Source organism: Danaus plexippus, chromosome 10 (genome assembly GCF_018135715.1).
Source record: "Danaus plexippus chromosome 10, MEX_DaPlex, whole genome shotgun sequence".
Lineage (NCBI taxonomy): Eukaryota > Metazoa > Arthropoda > Insecta > Lepidoptera > Nymphalidae > Danaus > Danaus plexippus.
Window position 1 is genome coordinate 5,130,385 of NC_083543.1, and position 15,342 is coordinate 5,145,726.

At 28.7% G+C, this 15,342-nt stretch overlaps 2 protein-coding genes across 3 annotated transcripts in view; one reads left to right on the forward strand and one right to left on the reverse strand.

The window, feature by feature from the left end:
* LOC116766919 (charged multivesicular body protein 5) overlaps nt 1-783 on the forward strand; it is a 4,147-nt gene extending 3,364 nt beyond the window's left edge. Inside the window, exon 5 of the mRNA XM_032657063.2 lies at nt 1-783. This exon is cut by the window's left edge and continues 157 nt beyond it. Coding sequence (XP_032512954.1) covers nt 1-7 — 7 coding nt within the window. The 3' untranslated portion in view covers nt 8-783.
* A 610-nt stretch (nt 784-1,393) lies between these two features.
* Nucleotides 1,394-15,342, reverse strand: LOC116767017 (synaptic vesicle glycoprotein 2C-like). 2 transcript variants are annotated; one of them, XM_032657160.2, is made up of 11 exons: nt 15,236-15,342; nt 4,664-4,717; nt 4,311-4,472; nt 4,004-4,166; nt 3,773-3,894; nt 3,428-3,669; nt 3,150-3,355; nt 2,770-3,032; nt 2,357-2,516; nt 1,946-2,073; nt 1,394-1,749 (listed from the first exon to the last, which is right to left on the reverse strand). In XM_032657160.2, exons 1-11 carry the CDS (start codon nt 15,279-15,281, stop codon nt 1,694-1,696), a joined length of 1,602 nt encoding a protein of 533 aa, XP_032513051.1. In that variant the 5' UTR covers nt 15,282-15,342; the 3' UTR covers nt 1,394-1,693. The 2 variants fall into 2 exon arrangements, with proteins under 2 accessions (XP_032513051.1, XP_032513052.1); XM_032657161.2 differs by lacking the exon at nt 15,236-15,342 and adding an exon at nt 8,080-8,263.

Genomic DNA, 15,342 nt, shown 5'->3' on the forward strand with positions numbered 1-15,342 from the left:
TCGCTAGGATTAGTAAAGACTATGTGATGGTTCAACCCTAAATGGTTATGGTGATATCAAGTATATGGAAGTCTATAGTAATTTGGACATGGTAACAAGTGTTTTGCAAGTTTTATCAATGCTTTGATGCTTATGAATACAATTTTTTATATATCGCAGGGCACAGGTGATCCTCTAAAGTATGAAAATAATTGTAAACTATTATCCTTTGAGACCAATGAAGTTATTATATATAAGAAGAGCTTCCCAAATTACCAGAACCTTTGGGGTCGGTTATAGACAATCACATAGTCTTAATTGTTATAAGATTTACTAATTACACATTATGTTATGTTTATAATATTATATTGACACAAAAATGTATTTATAACAGTATGGTATTGTTTGAAATTTCTGCCTCTTTTTTTTTAAATAGTCGAAGAAAATTGCAAGTAAATAGGAAGTATATATATTTTTTTATATCATTAAGATTTCTGATTTGTAGAATTTTGAATAGATAAAAATTTGTGGTTGTATTCTTTTTGTTTTACAAATATATGTATGTAAATTTTAATAATAAGTTAGATATATGGTATTGCTTTTTACAATAAATATATTTAAACATAAAATTAAAAGCACTAAGTAGTATTGTAGTTGTCATACAGAATTGTGTCATTGTAACGCTCTCAGATTTGTACATAATGAAAATTTGTAAAATTTCATTATATCAAAAAAAAATTACTCTATGTTACTTTATACACGAGCTAATATTATTGGATGTTTAATAAAGAATATGATTTTATATTTTTTACTTATTTTTCGCAATCTTTTTCTTTTCAAAACTAAATTATTATATTCTGTAATTACCTTATCTTATAATGATTAATGGTTCTTTCTGGGGTGCTATTGCTGGAACGTGATATGTACTAAATTTAAGTTATATAGTAAAAATATGAATAGTTATCAATTATATTCATTTGTAATTACTTATAATTAATTATAATACTGAACCTATGTTAATTTTGTGATGGAAACGCTTGTGTATCGACTTGTATTTGAAAGGTATAAATATTGGCTTTAGCCATTTTGAAAGAAATTGCTAGAATAAACGCCTAACATTAAGAATCAAGACTGGAAGTAAACCTCAACACAAATAGTTAATTAAAAAGTCAACTATTTCAGAAATCAGAAGCAAAACATCTTCCCATATAATTATGGTTATGTCACTGTGAATGAAGCCATAGTGTAAAAAAATATATAAGTTAAATCAAAATGGAAAACGCTTGGTATTCCCGTTTCAAAAAATTATCTCTAAAATTTGCAGCAAATTTTTTTTCATATAAATATTTTTTAAATTTAATACTGTTAGTTTCAAGCGATATTTAAGATGATAATGTAAATAAAAAAACAACAGTACTTAAATAAAACAATTTATTTAATGGAAGGCAATTCAACCTTTAATAACAATAATAATAATTTAAGGACAATATTACACAGTCAACTCTAAAATACTGTTATCTTACTTTCAATACAAGAATACTGAATTACAGTAAGCGGTAAAGTAAATATACTCACCGCTTAAACACGCCGAAAGCGGACAATAAATAAGAAAACTTAGTCCACAATATTTACATCGTATGTACATTCACCTTTATAATTTATAATTTGAATGCCTAATTGTAACTAACTACTAACTATGAATAAATTAGGGGATCTAGTCGAGTGCTTCTTGTCCCGTCTTTGGCAAGAAGAAGCAAAGTATTGCAGCAACTGAAACGAGAAAATACCTTTAGTATATAATCTGTACATGAAGCGGACAAATCTAATAATAATTAAAAAAAGATGTAAAAGTTTGTCCTTAATATTGTCATAAACGTTAAAAAAGTTTCCTACATTAGTATACTTAATTATAAATATTAACAATGCTTACATTAAATGATAATCTATAAATGATTCATAGACTTACTGAACAGGAATGCTGAGAATAGCACGATGGGCACCACGCAGTTTATATCAATGAGGTACCCAAAGGACAAGTTACCGATAAGGCCACCACCTCGGCCAGCGGTCAGTGAGAGTGCAGCCGCCATCACCCTGTTGATATTATATTAATAATTACATTCAAGAATGAGATCTAAGACTTTCGCGAGAATTCATTCACATTCATGAATCTAGGCGGAAGTGTCTGGATTGAATGAATTTTTAGATATTGACTAAAATTTCTTTTTTTAATGAAACACTTCTTTGAAGACGTAATTTTTTTTATGCGAATAACATGATGCAATAATGCAGTATTATTTATACATTTCGCGATAACACCGGTTCAACGCATAAAGTTCATCTATATGCGATATCCAAAATATTGTAAGGAACTCACCTAAGGTTTGTAGGGAAGAGGTCTACAAGCACACAGAAGACCAGACTGATGGCTAACGAGGTGAGGGCTTCGAATATACAAGAAAGTACTAAGTTCTGAGTAGAGTTCTGTACGAAGTAAAGTCCCACCGTAACTACACCAGCGAAACCCAGCGAGAAAACTGTAAAAAATACTCTCGTTTAATATACTACAAAAGTGTAAAGTACTTTACCGATCCATATGTTTAGCACAAGTTTGCATTGACATTCCACAAGAACCGCCTTCCGATTCTCGTTCAATGATTTACATTAATACCATAAAGTACGAATTTTTATGAACGAAAAACTGTTAACGCTCTGTACGCAGTCGAGAGATAAAAAATGTACAAAAAACAGAATTTTGTGAATATTTATATTAAATGGTATAATACTTACTGAGGAAGAACTTCGCACCAAGTTTGTGCACGCAAAGCGGCAACCATAGGGATGTTGGTATACAAGCCAAACCGACAATTAATGTGTGAGTGTATACACTCTGATCGATGATTTTCTCGCAGTCGAATGGATCTTTGCTGTTTTCGTCCTTAACCACAATACTGGAGACGTCACAAACTGAAGCAGATTTACCGGGGAAGCGATGTTCGAATTCTTCGTAGCGGTTGAACAATTCAGGGAACCAGATCATGAGGGTATAGTAGCTGCAATGAAGAAGATATTTCGAATTTTATACAAATTATGAAAAATGTATAGTATAAACAAATTGAAGTATGTACTTCAGTAGTGGTTACATAATAATGAATACAAGAATATTTTACCTAGTAGTTAATCCAAATTGAATGAGACAGGTGAGTATCGTGTACTTCAAGTATGGTGCTTTGCAGAGTGCTTTAGTTTGAGCCCAAATTTCGGAAAATAGTCGTCTCAGATCTTTAGGCTTGCGCATGCTCAAACTTCGGACGGATTTTTGAGAGCTCTGGGAAGCTACCGATATAGTACGTACCTTTTCTTTCAAGCTCTTGATCTGAAAGGATTTTATGGTGAAATTAGTTAACAGGTGAAAGTTATAAGTGATAGCTTAAAAAAAAACACTTACGGGATAATTGTCGGGATCATCGCCGGTGTTCTGTTTGTAAATTTTTTTGAGGCAGGCGAGAGCATCATCGTAGTCACCGCACTCCATCATGAACTTGGGGCTCTCAGGGAATGTAAAGAGCCAGAAGCCCAGGAGCAGAGAGGGTATTCCACAAGCAGCAACGAACCAATTCCAGGAATCGTAGGAGAAACTTCCACTTTCGATGCGTATTCCCTGGATCGGAATGATGCCCCACGCGATCACTAAAATCATTGATTAATTATTTCACACACACATTCATAAATTATAATATATAATATTTTTCTTGCTATTTCCAAATTAAGTAAATAAAAAAGGAATCCTTACGAGGCAATACGATAACTCCCAGAGTCCAGAACATTTCCATCCAACAAAGGATCTTTTCTCTGTACTTGGTTTGTTGGAATTCTCCTAAGTATGGGAAACAAATGCCCATAGCTCCAGCAACACTAGTTGATGAAAAACGATACATTATTACACGATTAAATATACTTTGAAATCATTTATATTAAATATTATTATGAAATACAACATTAGTACAAGATTTAAGTAACTTACGAAAATCCGTTGATAAATCTGCATGCCATGAAGATTGGTAAAATTTGGACGAACGACGAAAGTATTCCAACAAAACCGTCGATTAGCAAGGTGGATACTAAGACCACTTTACGGCCTTTAGTATCAGCCAAGCAACCCCAGAAATAAGATCCGATAACCATACCTGAAAAAACGTTATATGCGGCTAAATTGCTACCCTAAATTAAACATCAAAAAGTAGTATATATTTGTTATCCTTTTATGTATTGATATTTATACCATTGAATTTCCAAAACCCATTACAAATTTTACAGTCCATTGAACATACCTAACATAGGGGCAGCTGTAAGCCAGCCCTTGTCGGCGGATGTCATCTTGAAATCGCATGTCGCCGCAGGGAGTACAAAGGAAATAATGGTAATACCTATCGCTGTATTAGCATAAATTAGACCTGTTACCGCTAACAGACAGAAATGGAAACGGCCAAAACCTATGACAAAAAAAATTACATGTTATAAAGTTTACTTCATAAATTATCTTAGAAAACAAATAGTTAGGTACAGTCAGTAATACTTGCCATCTCCGTTAAAGACAGACTTGAAAAGGATATCAGTTTTGTAAAAATATTTTGTTTCTCAGCTAAAACTATTAATTAATCTAAATTAATATCGAAAGACTTACCAGTTGCGGATATCGCGGCTTCGAAGTCCGCTCCATGTTCTAAGAAGTCTAAACCTGTGATAGAAAATAAAATTATTAAACATTTCTCAATCTTTGTCAACTGTTAGTTGGCTTTTATTAAGCACAACTTAACTGATAAAACGGGCCTAATAGTTCTAGTCACGGTTAAATGGGCTTCAAATGTCAACTTATCCATTATTAAAACATTAATGCAATAAGGATTGATTATATTTAAAAAATTAACTATTAATTATTTTAATGTCATTACTTCAGCCTCAGGCTGTATTGATTACGAAGTGTCAGCTAGTCAGAAAAAAATGTGGAAATTACCCTCAATTACTAAAAAATATAATACGATCGGTTTTTATTTTGGTGTTATGAAAATAAATGAATTATTTTGGTATATTTGTTATATCTGGGTAAAAATTTTCGATGTATCAATAACAATAATTATGTTGGAATAATTCTGAACTATCGCATTAAGAGAATTTTCATGAGTGTTTATTTTTTCCTATAATTTTTAGAATTCATCGTTTGTTGACTAGGCACTTATTGTACTTGGACTTAAAATATTTTATATACTGATAATTTTCTATTTAAGATCAAATATGATTGATCCAAATCATTACCCCTACATGGACATAATTTGAATATAATAAAAATATAGGATATATGTTTATTTTCATTTCTAATGCAAAACGCACCATAAAACATGAATATTTAATATTTTAGTTTATTGATTGTTAAAATTAAGTTACTAGGATGAGAAATATATATATAGTTTATATTGCTGTGCAAGAAAAAGAATTAATATTTAAGTGTCAACGATCCTATAAGATGGCTGTCAATTGCAGTTCTCACTTGATATCGAAGTTCGACAAGTGTTTTAGTTATGAAGTGTTCTAGAATGAAGACCACCTTATCAATTTTTTGGGGTTTTTTCTATACACAAGTTTATATCACTAATTATAACTGTCATGATATATTTCAATAAACACGCATGTACATTTGCTTGTTTCATGTGACGTTGGAGTAACATTTCCATCAATTACTCAAAAGATAATTTCGATGAGACGTAAAATATATTATTACTTATAATAAATTATAATGATTTGTCATCCGGAGAAATTATTGTTTGCTAAAAATGGTATATGTTCATATATGAAAACGTTATTTTTCTGTAAATAAAAGAATGTAAAGTATTTTATGTAAGATGAATTAAAATTTGCATTTAAATAAAAAAAATGATACTCTAGTTGAAGTAATGAATTGTATCATTTGCTCTACAATTGTAAAGCTATATAAACCATCACTCGATGTTATCTTATCTATTCTAGTAGCATTATTTACTGGAACTGTATAACAATCAATTTTAGAATGAGATGAAGGGTTTTAACGCTGTAAATAAATCACTCTGACATTTTTAAACATTATTATCAGTGTGCATATGGCTTTACTTGACAGGCAAACTGTGACAGTGACAGGGCCATCTTGTGCCAATGTAACAGCGTCAAGGGCAAGTTTTCGAAATACATTATATTTAATATTATATAAAAAAAATTATATATATATCCATCAGTTCTACTTTCCAGGTATTAAAAAAAGAAGTGATTAAAATGGTTTTATATGGCTTATTATACTATCTTGTTGCCTATTATTCTACACGGAATGATGTCTACGTTCCTTTAAGGACACATCTAGTCGTTTGTAGTAATACAGATGATAAACAAACAATTGTAACTTAATGATGATTTGATGATTATTTATGTATTTAGTATGATAAATATAACATTGATATTATAATGGCAAAATTATTGCTGTCTGTAATTTAATATAAACATTGCTGAATGGCTAAAAATTGTTATTTAAAAATCAACAGGTTTTCAGAATCGGGTATAGGGAACTTTATGTCGCTATAATTAACATCCAGGCAGTCGATGTCTAGTACAAAAAATTGCGAGCATTTATCTGAGTCAACTCCTTATAGACATAAAACACTAAGGTCGAAGATTTGAATCTTATTCTAAGAAATAACAAGTCGAGGAAATTTCTCAAGTCCTTTAGTTAGCACATTCACATGTATTCAATAATATAATTTTTGTATCTATTTTTAAACTACGATTGTATAGTTATTGAAGCTTTTAAAAAATAATGGCCATTTTACTCCGTATCAAGACATCTTTTATGTTGCATTGTGTATTGCGTCCTTGAGCACGGTAATATTAAATCAACAATTAAGTTTCAAGTGTTGGGTTATTCAAACATTTGATTTAATTTAAACTCTAATTAATAATTCGATAATCAAACACTTTGTTTTGTAGTTAATATATATATTATTTTAATTCCTGCTTTTGACTTGCAATTTAATTAAAATACCAGTAGTATAAAAAATATTAATGTTAAACTGTAATGATTGCATTCTTTTTTCTTAGTGACGTAATTTTTTTAAAAGGATTTTTTTGTTATTTTGAAAATTAGAACAATACTTTTATATGTTAGTCCTATTAGATTTATGCCCGTTAAATCTTAGAAATACAAATTTAAAAATTATTAATTAAGAAAAATTGTGATGTCACAATAAAAATGAAAATCCTTAAAAATTAATAAAAAGGCGCCTTGGATGGACTAATGTAATACATATAAATAAATTTATTTTGCTCCAGGTCTTTTCTTTTGGTTTTATATACTATAAAAAAATAAAATGCTTCTAAACAAAAGATAAACTATACTGTGACATAAAAAAATTACTTCACTATTATTTAAAGTACTATAATGCAAAAGAAAATTTATCACGTAGTAAAAATATTTCATAGATATACTCTATTATCTCCAAAAAATCTTTTTTTTTCAGCTGTCAAATTATAAACTAGAGTCGAACAATTATGAGTAAAGTTCAAGACATTACAAAAGCGATATTCATAAATTATTAATGAGCAAAATTTGCTAAAATAAAAAAAAAAAAACGTCATTGATAATAAAAAAAATTTGGCACGTTTTATTTTAAAATCAGTCTTAGTCAGTCATGCGATGTCTTTTTTTCAGATGATACAATAACTCAACAAATAATCTCGAGATGTTGTCTTATATTGATTGACAACCGTGTGGTTTAACATTATCTTAACAAGAATGGGTCGCGGACATTGTTGAGTTTTATTGAATCCCAAAATTGTTGAACTTGACTTAACAGTGACATTCATTTTGCAGAAAAATTTTAAAACTCATTGACATATATATTTTTGTTAACATTACATATATAACATATATAATTATTTCAATATTTTTTTTTACATTTTATAAATAGCAGTATTGATTAAAATTATTTAAAATATGTTCTTAATTATTAAATTTTAAATCAACTAATGTAAAGTTTCCTCCTGGGAAAGTTAATAAAATAATTAAAATAAAAATCAACTCACCCATTTTCGAACTGTTTTCACTTCACTATTAATAAATTTAATAAAAGTCCGGCTGATTTGAATCACTTATGAGTTACCGATATTGCATCTTCACCTCACAGTGCAACGAATGCGCAAACGCAGTGCCCGCCTCAAGGGTCGCGTGTCGCCCGCAGAGGCTTCTTACCGAATGTCGTATAACTACCGGCTCCTGCCTAGGATTCCTTCCACTGATAACGATAAGGTCGGTCGATCGCTCATCTCCTCTTATCTAGACGGCAAGTGACCATCGATCTCCTCGCATGACTTCTAGGCCGTACTCATTTGCTTAATATTACGTAAATTATACGTCACACCAGCTTTTAATGCACTGTTTCTAATTGCTTATTCTGTTTTAAGGAGCTGTTTTGTCAGCTATATCAGTGGTAGCGTAGTATGTGATATCAGAACACAATACACATAGTGAGTTCTCTATTATAAGGTTTCATATATATACTTCGACACCAGGAAATATAAGGGTTCGAAAAGAATGGCATTTGTAAAATGAAATAAATCTGTATATGAAAAGTTTTCCCTTTATATTAAAAATAATTATGTTAAAGTATAAAAAAGTTATTAATTTCGTAATATATTGTGACAGATTAGAAATGTAATTTCGCTAACGTTTCAGAGGTCAATTCAATTACTTTGGAACAAAGCCTATTACAGTGATTGAACAGAAATATATTTAACAACGACATATATTTTGATATAAAAAATATATACGGATTTTTCTCCCGGAAAGAAAATTAAATTTAGTTTGAACTTGTTATTTTTATATGAAACTCTGAATGTAAGTTGCAGATATAGTATTATTCATACGGAATATTATAAGATGTCATTGTATTAGTAAAGTTTCGAGTCCGATAAATCAATATCAGTTATCGCCCCAAAAATCTATTTCATATTTCAATTTCAGACCAGCTGAAATCTACATATTTTTGTTTTTTTTTTCTAGACTATTCTCTTAGATAATAACTCTATACTTTTATAAAAAATTATCAACAAAGTATTTTAGTTCTGAACACGAAAGAATCTATAACATTTCTCTGACACGTTAAATAAAGTAACTCAATAAAAATCAAAATCCTTATATAATTTATGCCACGTGTTTCTCGAAATGCAATTAATTTGAAATGTCACTGTTGTAATCAAACAAAGTATTTCATCGCTAAGGTGTCTCCTGGGAAGCAACGGTAAAATGGACGCTTAATGAGCGAGCAGCTAAGGCGATTTGTACTACCAATAAAATTAAATCACTTGCTATAAATAAAAAGACACGCGATTTTTTGTTTTTTAATTTTTTTTTCTGCTATCTTTATTCTGATGGGACAACTTATATTCTATATATCCATTGGAAGTGGTATTAAAAATATATTAAATAATACGAAATATGTATATAGAAAGTATTGCATTTGTAAAATTAAATGTATTGCCTGTTATGTATAATAATAATATAGCGAAATAAAAAAACGACAGTGGCAGCATAAATTATGGGTGTGGTGAAAAAATCTATTACAATATTCAAATATTTACCGACCCTTATTTCATTTAATAAGTCTAAGGATATTTCATGTTTACCATCCTATAGCCAACAACCCGTACTCAAAAAAAATCTTATTGAAGTAAGAATATAAGAAAAATCTGACTGTATAAGATTCTGACATTTAATTCTAAGAAGCTGAAAGGACAAACATTAATATAACAAAAAGCAGCAGGATATTACATCAGGGAAGGGTAACCATATGCAAATTTCTGTAAATATGAATTTGATAATTAAATGTATAGGTTGGATGTATTTCTGCTTAGTGAACACTTTGTAATGTGGCGAAATTTAAATTACATAAATTTTATTTCGTTCCTACTTTTTTAAAGTAATGGGTAAATGAATGTAAGAATGCTACGATTATATCGAAATATATATTATTAAAATCATTAATGTCGAAAATAGAAGATATAATATTACTTTAAAAATATTTCAAATAAAATAAAGAAGGTTTAGAAATAATTATCAGCGTTGCTGTAATAGTTTATATAGAATATAAATATAATAAATAATTAAACATTGACACATTGACACTAATATTTCCATAAGTAACCCGGGAAGAAGAAAATAAAATAATTGCTTTAAAATTTTTTTTAACATCATTTAATATAAAATATTTTACTTTTCAAAACAATGATATATTGTTAAATTATTTAGAGATATTTCGAAACAATTGTGAAAAATTGATGTCAAAGTTATGTAATATAACTTTGACTGCAATTATGTAATATGTTATATAACAATTGGTCATAAAATAATTGCTACATAGAGTCTATAGAGTTTAAAAAATTAGCCGACAATAAAGTATTGTTAATATCTCATAAATATTTTTACCCCTATGATTGATGCCTTGGATTTAAATACATACACGACCTTACAAAGCAATCAGGGTCTTTCATAAAAAAATATACAAATACGTTCATAATTATAGGGGTTCTTTCTTAATTCCGATATATAACGAGATAGAGATGTCTACGTACTTTTTTATACACTCCATTAACTCCATAAAGGATTGACTGTAATTCTTTCCTAATACCATTACAAAGTCTTTATTTTTAGTAAGCAGAGTTATTATAAAAATAGTACAAAATTAAATAAATTCGTTTTAATTGTCTGTATCGCGTATTTTAAAATGTTGTTTACATCAAACTAAAATACTCTAGATCATTGAGATGACTGAGATCTCATCGCGTCTTCCATTAACTATTCCTAGGAGAATGTTTAGACGAATAGGGTTATCGAACATGGAAGCATCGCGTTCTTCAATTTAGGAATGGGATTGCATCAAGAATATATCTATCTATATTATCTGGATGTATTTAGTCGCAATGCTCAACGTGTGTCAGAATTAAAATTTTTACGCTTGTGTTGGATGTAGAACCACAATGGTGCCGAAGCATTTTCCGTGAGTAAGTAAGGCTTATGAAATTGTTGTATAAGCTATTTCTACCCAATTAACAAAATACTACTTCAAGATGTATACATAATTACGTCCGCGAATAATTTATATTCCTCATAAACAAGAATTAGTACTGAACAAGCGGGATAAATCAAGTTTAGTATGGGAGCTATTTAACGCTCGTGCAAAGAGTACGATGGGTAACACGGCTCAAGGCTGTGCAAGGCTTTACGTCGGTCAAGTGCGCCTACTTACCGTGTATAGAAATCGCTAAGGGAAAACATTAGCCGCTTATGTGTTCTAATCTCATCATTAACGATATATGTGGTATAAATTTTGTAACTGCCGTTAATCTATAACTAGTAATACACACATTTATGGTTTAACGATGGGACACTTTAAAATTACAATTATTTTATAATAATTAAACAATTAATGACAAAGTAATATAGTATTTTATTCATTGTATGAAATAAAATTATTTACATTTAATTGAATTATAGCATTTGAAAATATGCTGCCTAAAATATAATGTATATACATAAGTTTTCATGTATGTATATTGTTTATATTATGTAATTTTCTTTTTAATAAATATCGTTGCCCATTAAATTGGTTTAACATATATTTGTATGCAAAACATTCGCTAATGCGACCTTTGGGAACGATTTCGACATACCGTGAATTTAACAATTGATGTCCTCAAGAGCGTCACAATAACATTAAATCATTCCGGAATGGAAAGCCTTCTCCTTCACATTTCTATGTAAAATATAAAAATTATAAATTATTATAATTCCTTCTTCAAATATACAATTAACATTTAAACGAATAGCAACACTAGTTCAAGCAAAAGATCACTTAAATTTTATATAGGCATGACAAAATGGATACTTAAAAACAATTTTTTTAAAACCCCTCCTATAACATATAACACTATACTTTGACACATATATTAGTAATATCATAAGGGAAATGAAATATATCTTGATTATCGCTCAGGTATATACACATACATATGTATATAATAAGTTGCTCTTGGGAACTGACCAACGGAATACTGGAATAATGAGATGTAAAAAATATTTTCAATTTTCCGTATTCATTTTGATACTATTTTGAAATTGCAAATGTTACATTGGTAAGATCAAATATATATGGGTGTGTATATATTTTGTAAAGCAACGGGGTGTGTATACATAATTAAATTAGTTATAATTTTTAATGTTATGTAAGTGTGTAGGAAATTTTATGTCGTAACATGGAAAGAGGTCGAGGTGAGAACTGTTTGTTTCCTTTAAGGTTTTTTATTATTCCAACAACGGCTGCACCGACCCTCCGTTATTACGTGGCATGTTTATTACCAATTTATCGACACCTCCGTTAAAGCCTTACAATGTGTTTTATTGACACGATTTTATATATACAATTATATTTTATATCAAAACCTTGATTTAACTTTTTTTATATAAAAAAAATGTTTGATTTGAGTGTGATGAATTAAAAAAATAAATAAATACCGTAAGTTTGAACGACTCGATTATTTATGAGTTAATTCTAAAATATTTTATGAACGTTTAATAACTATCTAAATAAAATTCCTTTTAACATGTTGTAAACATTCAATCAAAATCTATAGATAATTATTATAGTACACTAGAAGGAGACTGGTATTTATTTTAACAGATAAGTTAAAAAAAAATTAAATATCTTATTAATAAAAATGATTTTAATAATTTTAATAATCTACATCGCTATACGATAACTGCATCTTAAACATTTTTACGTACAAGTATAAATGTACAACATACAAAAACTATGTTAAAATGTTATATTATTATGATTTGGTTATACAGACGTGTGTGTATTTTCATTTAGACATGACTGATGAAGCCCCGTCAGCCGTTGATCTTATTAACAACGCTTAGTTAGTTTTAAAGTCTTCTATGAATAACGCTAACCTCATGTATTTTATTACAGTTTAATTTATCCGGATTATTATTTTTTTGTTTCAAATTCAACTCTATTGTCATCTCTATGTATATTTTTTAAAATAAATCTAGGTCCCACTACTATTATTTATATACACGCGTAATTTTTTTTACGAAGAACTCTTTGTTATACAATTTGGTATTTTATATATTTTCGCGTGTTCTCATCTAAATCGAACTAAGGATTTTAGAATACTAAGATTTATTTTATTATTTTATAACTATATAATACTTTTTCTACGTATGTGAAATCTTCAGTCTTATTTAAATTCTATTTCTTTTGTGGGAGCAGAAAAAATAAATTTTGTATTTACTATAAAAATAAACTCATTAAACCTAAATTAATTATTTACATGATAAATCTTAGCATTCCAATAATAATTCTAAAATAAATTAAATTATTAAACAAATACAAAACAATGTGACAGTTACCGTTTTCTTATTTTTTATTTGTCAATGACAAATAATAGTACTTATCAACTTCAAGCAAATAATGGCGTTCGTAAGGACTAAGAATTTATTTAATTATCTAAGAGTGTGATCTAAAGTTATTTAATAAAATATTGAAAGTATTTAAAGCATCATATTTTTATTTATTTTAAATATACAAAAAAAAAAAATTCGTACTTGCCTTTTATTTATTTTTCTTAGTAATAATTATTAAAGAAAAAGAAAAATCAGAGAAAATGTTTTTGTAGTGACTTTATTATATTAATTGACATATCTATAAGTATATAATATCTTCGTATAATGAGACTTGATAGAATTCGGACAATGTCTAGTTCTTGGCTGAATCCTTTAGACTACATATTTTTTTTCTAAAAACGAGAGCTACTCCCTAATAAATCATCACAACATAGTCTGGTACCTCATTTAATATATCTCAAATTCTTAACTACAATTCAAGTGTGAAGGTAATTAAAAGAAAATTAAATTGTATGTGATGTCTATCATTGAAAAAAATGCTTTCATCTTGAATTTTATTATTCATACGCAACATAGTGTATTGGACAGGACTAATACTTATTTTTAGTTAATTTTATATTTGAAATTTCTAAACGTTAATATCAAAGAATGTTTAAGTAATCTATTTTTCGTCTATTTATTTGGAAAAAAGAATAAATGACTATAATTAGCCTGTTTTAGATTAATATTAAAACATTCATTAAAGAATGGAAAAGGATCAACCAAATACCATGGGTCAGAGCAAGAAACTACAAAAATATATATTAACAGTAATTTTAAACAGCCTTCTTGACTTTTAAATTTTAAAGATGTGCTCCTAAGTAAGCAACAGAATTCAACTCTGACAACGAAGTAATGGAATGTTAGGACAAATCCGTCTAAAGAGCCCAGTTACTATTATCATATGGCTTCGATAAGAGAGTCTGCTTGTTATCAAGAGCAAAGACGGCGGCTGTCACCGGTTGATTGATTGGTGAGGTTGATTACGAAGTTTGGAACAAAATTTAAACAACCAAGGCCACGGAGACCGTGAAAATGTTTTAAAAAACATATTATCTTAATTTGTTAGTGATAGATAAGTGATTTGAGATGTTATAAGAAATTATGAGGAGCAAAATTAATATTCATTTTCGGCTTGCAATAATGCTTCTGATTGAATTGACGAGGAAAAGCAATCATAATCATATACTTTTCTTGTAATCTGCGTAGAGTATCTTATTCAGTATTTAATTATGGCTACAAAGGTATTCAAATAAGTCTCCTTTGTGGAGTATTTTTATCTTGTACTGTCACGAAGGGTGGCAGCGTGGGTCGTGATGAACACAGCCTTGCTGTCTATAACCATTGTAATTAATACAATTCAAGTTTAAACAACGAATCCACATGTAAATATCGCTTTGTAATTTACAGCTAATAAATTGTGTATGATGTTGAATAGGATTTAACGGTTTTAAGAGGGAACAATATTGTGAGAATCGTGTGTCTTATAAACACTCGGTATTAAATTGATGAAAAATATTTGCTTATTCTGTAATAATTTTTATGTATTCAAAATGAGATAAATTTGAAGCGGATTTGGTATAAAAATAGATCTTTTTTTTTTACCCAATGGAAACACATTTATATTTTTTAAACGAAATACGAATATTTAATAAAAGGAAAGGTATATATTAATTACATTGGGTCTATATAAAGTAATATTATATTCTTTAAAAAATTTATTGTAATTTTACTTACGTAAAAATCGCCGTAGGGTAAAATGCAAATATTTTGCGATGATCATAACAGCGTCTCTTCATTTGTGAATTGAACATCTTAGGCAAGTTAGAACATAAAGAATTTTG